This window comes from Monopterus albus, unplaced genomic scaffold (genome assembly GCF_001952655.1).
Source record: "Monopterus albus unplaced genomic scaffold, M_albus_1.0 scaffold10.1, whole genome shotgun sequence".
Taxonomy (NCBI): Eukaryota; Metazoa; Chordata; class Actinopteri; order Synbranchiformes; family Synbranchidae; genus Monopterus; species Monopterus albus.
The window spans coordinates 1184328-1190327 of NW_018127890.1; the positions used below are offsets into that span (position 1 = coordinate 1184328).

At 39.5% G+C, this 6000-nt stretch overlaps 1 protein-coding gene across 1 annotated transcript in view; it reads right to left on the bottom strand.

Moving 5' to 3' along the window:
- ush2a (Usher syndrome 2A (autosomal recessive, mild)) overlaps window positions 1–6000 on the bottom strand; it is a 208689-nt gene that overhangs the window by 118181 nt on the left and 84508 nt on the right. The window contains 1 exon segment of the mRNA XM_020589916.1: window positions 2148–2278. Within this exon segment, the coding sequence (XP_020445572.1) occupies window positions 2148–2278 (131 nt within the window).

The following is a 6000-nucleotide window of genomic DNA, read 5'->3' on the forward strand; positions in this document are numbered from 1 at the left end:
TGATGACTATGTGTTTTACAGTAATGCATACTGTAGGTCAATCTATGACCTTTGGCTCAAAATAGACCATTTTTCAAATCACAGTACAATTAAACATGCTTACTCTAACATTTTAAATTATTGCTTCTAGACAGTATGTATCAGTGACACTCATCATATACACAGCACCCTCAAAAGAGCATAAACATGTACATATAATCATCAAACTGTAGTTACACGGCTTTATGCTGCCAATTAAATATGACATCACTGCTGTGATCAGCTTTTCGCAAGCAGGCAAAAGTCAAGTAGTAAAACACGTACGCACAGTACACACAAATGCACAACATATATACACTGACACACACAGTGATGAAGAGTAAATTATTAGATCAATAAATGTATGAATATGAGTACTATACAGTATATCAGCGTCTGACATCTTTACTACATTCGTTATACAAAAGCAGAGGACTCACTCTACCACTTTCTTGGTCTCTGTCTTTTAGACATACACAAATCCTCCCTGAGCCAAGTCCAGTTGTTCACCTGAGGTTTGACCTTCTGGGTTGGAGGAGTCATTTCAAGTTAAACTATCATCTGTACTCTAGTAAAACAAACAAGACACAGCATTAGAGCCTGTGCCAGTAGCTACACACACACCTCTGTATACTGAGACAGCCAGTTGTCCACAACTCACCTGCATCAATACAGTATGTGTGTGCTTCAGTATGTGTGCTTAATATCTGACAGTATTCCAAATTCCAGTGCTTTAGTACAATACACCTCTTCTGTGTTTAAATGTATGTGTGGTGCAGCTTACATGTGGTCATATTTATGTGCACTTTCCTGTGTCATGCTAAATTACCCCCCCCCCAACTGGTAATCCCATTAGGCTAGCTCAACAGACTAATAGGAGGAAGTAATGGGCCCAACTATATGTATCTAAGGGAACACTAATAAGCCGTGACACCACCCCCACTGTTAATTACCCCAAACTAGTCCAAATAAAGGAATCAACTCGGTTGGAGAAGGCACACACACAGTATACTTCATTCCACATCAGCAATACATGTAACCACAGACATATAACACTGCGAGTAAGTAAGGATTATTCAGTGACATACACCCCTCTACAAAGACTGTTTGATGACAAGTGTTGGATAGTGATAACAATGAGGAAGGAAAGTCTAAGTGTGTGTGTTTGTTTGAGTGTGTAATTAGTTGGTGGCCTCATGGAACTGTGTAATCATCTCCCATCATCACTTTCATCATCGAAGTCGTTGACTGTTTAACCCCTCTACATGTGTCTGTATGGACGGATAAGGGAAGCAGTTCTGTGTGTGTGTGTGTGTGTGCGCGTGCAAGTGTGCAAAGCTTAATTAGCTTGCAATTGGTATTCACGCGTGGTGACTGCAGGGAATGAGTTAATTGCAGTCCAATTCAAACGTTGACACACTTTCAAAGTTTTTTTCCCCTCTCCCTGTCGCCCTGACAGAAGCCAATGAGGGGCTACAGATCACATTTATTAAAGAAAGTGAGGAGACAGAATACGAGGAAGAAAAAACAAAGAGGTGTCTCAGGAAAAAGAGAAACACTGGTGAAGGTGAGAAGGTGAATAAAGTGAAAAGCATAAAAAAATTAAGTGAGAGACAAAACAAATGGAAGAACATGGATGAAAAAGATCTATGAAATGGTAAAACCAAATAGGCATAGTAGCCATTACGGTAGGAGTACACAAAATAAATTTTGGTGTACAAAGTTGTGCTATCAAACACGACTCTGTAAACAGCAGCTCGCTTGCTGTAGCTCCAGTTGTTTAATAACAGGATTGGAGCTAAGTGGAGATGCTTGTGACTCAGTGGGACCAGACAAAATTCACAAGTTCCTCAACAAAAGATATAAAGAGTAGGCTAATACTCAAACTAAGTTCCCAAAGTTAAAAAACAAACTTTGGCCAATGTAGCCATCTTACTGACCCCATTGTTCAGTGCTTTGTTTTAACTTTGTAAAGCACGAAGAGAAAATGCCAAATTCCAACCAGACTGCACCCGAGCTGGATTTTCTTGAGGCTGCATTAAGTCATATGAATGATTTATATTATTATTAGACTTTAAATGTCAGTTGTTTGTGCTTATATTCTTAAAAAGTACTAACATTTTACATACCTGTGGGTCAAACAAAAAGTATGGCCGTCCATTGTTCATCTGAATAGCCAGGAACACTTCATGGTGTCTCGGTGAGAAGGCACAGAGCAGCAGGCCGTGTGTGGAATGAGTCCTAAAACTCAGCTCAACACCTGATAAAAAATAAGACCAGAAAAAATAAATGACCTTACACTTATAGTGCTTTTCACTCAATGCCCTTTTACACTATTTGCATGTTCACTCATTCACAACCACAAGTGTCCACACACTGGTGGTATCACCGGGAGCAACTTGGGATTCAAAGTCTTGTGCAAGGACATGAAAGAAGCCAGGAATCACACTGTCAACCCTACAGTCAGGGGATGGCCTGTCCTGTTGTTAAGCAATTCAGATGCAATATACTGAACCTGAGGAAGTGAGCCGAGTTGTGGGTGCTTTCAAATACCATGTACATGTGTCTTTTTACAATTAAACAAGAAAAAGAAGGGATGTGTTAGTGTTTTTTCTTACATTTCCATTAAGTGTAATTTCCCAAAAGCATCAAAGCTCAAGCTGATTTCTGCCATAAGCCGAGTGTCTACGATAATCTTTCCAGTGAGATGCTTTAGGGAAAACATGAAGTTCAGAAGGCTACCCTGGGTGAGCAGACCTGCTTCCAGAGTTTTATCTATAATCTCTTGCTTTTATCTCTTAACGCAATCTTTCATTTTATATTATAAAAAAGCTCATCGAAGGTAACCCCTGAATTAACATACAGTTAGTGTGGTGAGTGTTACAAAGTCAGGAGTGTACTTCTACTACTGCATATGAAAGTTGTGGATCTTCAAAGACGATAAATAAACAACTTGAAAATATAATTTAAAAAAGTTTTAAACAATTTAAACATAGCCTCAATCATTTCATCTCTCAAATATAACAAACTATAAAACCCTGATGCAACAAATGAAATGAGAACTTTACAAATTTAGTACAGCATGAGAACAACAGTTATGAGGGATATAACTGAATATAACCTAATCTTTAAAGCAGTATCTGCCCAAACAGTTGCATCTACACAGCAGTCCTGCCTCTGTGCTGTCTTATGATTCTGTGGATCAGAGACTGGATTTTAATCCACTCCTAGATCCACATAGCGACATAGATCATACTATTTTATGTGTGTTTCTGCAGCTCTGTCCATGTCTATAGAGAACAGAAGTGTGGGAAGATCTGAGAAGCTGCACAGAGGCAGTTGTGGTTCATCAGAAGCCAGTGTTAGCAAAATAATTAGTGTGTGAATTCACTTAACATGGAGATAACTCAGACAGTTACATGGGAAGCTGAAGAAGAATGCAGATAAGCCAAAATCTCAGAGCTCCCAGTTTTTACACATTTGGAATAAAAAGCAATGTCACAGTAAAAACTGGCAAGAGCTTTAGCAACAGCAGCTACATGGATCAGAGGTTCATATTTGAGTGGCAAAAAAATATCTCTTTCAGTTTTCCTCTCCTTTGAGAGAAGTGGTGAAGAGATTAAGACTGATCCTAACAGCAGAAATTTCATCATCCTAGACAGGGGCTTCTTACTTTTGTCTATCATCATCTTACCTTAAGTTTTGGCACACAAGGTATCACAGGTTTTCCATCTTAGGCTAAGATGTTTTAGAAGATAAAATGGGAAAACTGCATGTGTAACAGAATGATAGGAAAGAACTGTTGCAAAAATGAGAGGTGAAAAGCCCCCTCAAACTGTCTTCTTGCAAAAGTATGTTGGCAATGTGCATATGCATTGCTTACCAGTGGTGCACAAATTCAATAGTTATAAACCAATTTCCATTTAAATAAATGTACAGCAACTGTGGTTGGGGTGCACAGCTACTGTAAGACAAGTTCTTTACATTGGACTTGCATTCTGTACATCAAGCAGATGTCATTTACATTCATGACCTTGTCTTCTTTTTCTTGTTCTCCATCATTTGCTTCCTCTGAATGTTTTTTCTCCCTGTATTTTCAATTGTCTTTTTACCACTTTCACCCACATGTTTGCTCCTTCCCATGTGTCCTACTTTCCTCCTTTACATTTCAAACTCTGGCGTAGACAACTACTGTATCCATTTTAAGAGAGTCCAGATAACGTCCTAGAGTGGGTGTGTGTGTACATGTATCACACACACACATCCTTGTTACACTAACTTATATTCATTTCCTGGAGACTTTGCCTAGCCTCACCCTAACTTTAAAGTAAGTCATCTCTCTAAACAATTCACCTCTTGTGAACGTACACTTGGTCCCCACAAGAAGGTGAGTCCCCATGATGTTAGTGAGCTCCAGGTTTGGGTCCCCACAATTTTAGAAAAACAAGGCCACACACAAAGTGAGTCTTGTACATAGGGGACAGGCCCACGGCACCCTAATGTAGCACACACTCAGACGATGTGGCTGTGGATAAGCTTATAAGGACAGGAGTTCACTTACATTACACTTACAAGCACAACTGGTGTTAAACATTTGAAATAACTCAGGTTATTTGCAATGGCTATGCAGTGACAGAGGTCAAAATGTGATTGCTGTACTGTTGGTTTTTTATAGACTTGACCATTTTGTTTATATGTATTTTCAATACATGCATAGGAAACAATAGAGAACGGTTGGCGTTTGCATATAATGTGCAATATGTTTGTGTGGGATTGGGAGGGACAGACTGTCGGAATATGCCTGGCCAAGGTGTTTGGTCCAAATGTTCAGACAATGCTCGTACTCAGCATCATTTCCTTCAGTTTTCCCCACAGGACCTGTGCTACTTCACACTGACAACCACTTTGGAGCCATCACCAGACAAACATGAGCACACATCACGACAGGTGACTCTACTGCGCATACAGAGTAAATGAAAGCCAACACACACGTACATACACACAGGCAAAACGCCAGCATGCACTCCATTACTTGAGATTACACACCAGTGATTCACAGAAAAATGTCCAGTCCATGATAATGTTCAATACACACAAACAACAACCTCACAAGTACAGCAGTACAAGTCATTGCTTTATATTAAATATGCAAGTTTTTTGATTTGATTTATTTATTCTTTCAAGCATGTAAAGACAGTTGATATATCAACACACATAATTTTACACATATCCAACAAATGCTAATCCAATATCAATTTGCTTATACCTAGTACATGCTTGAATGGAGTAGGAAGAAGTCAGACTTATCCAGTCCTACCCCATGAATACAGCAGACAAGAAGGATCTAATGGTACTTACTGATCTCTGGTCAGGTTCAGGTGATGAGCCCTTCTCTGCAATTCTTCTCCTGTAAGACAGAGTCCAGAATTATTTCTGAAAAACAGTTGCTATTTTTAAAAACATATCATCATGTTTAATGTTAATATCATAAAGCACAGACCACACAATTCCTCCTGAACTCCACATTTTTAAAACCTAAATTCCTTAGATTTCTCTAGATCTTACAGTGATACTTCTCTGTCAGCAACAAAGTGCATTTAAATTACGATTTTACTACATATCATCTCATAATACTGAGGAATAGTGAGAGTGATGAGTACATGAACTTATTCTTCAGGTGGCACAACAAAATCCATTGCGACCAACATTGGGGTTTGCTAAATCTACTGTATGGCAACTGTGTCAAGTTTCACTTTTCTGTAGTATATGAAACAAGATCTGAAATTCATTCATATGACTCAAGTGCCTATTTTGAGACGTACTGAATCGAAGAGTAATATATGATGTGTCGCTACCTCCTTGCTAACAGGGCACTCATCTCCTCCATGAGCCCTCCTCCTCCAGGCAGAGGGCCGTTGCCTCTGGCTTCAGATTTGGCCCCTCCAGCCCCTGGCATGGCTGCTGCCAGAGCGGCCGCCGCCT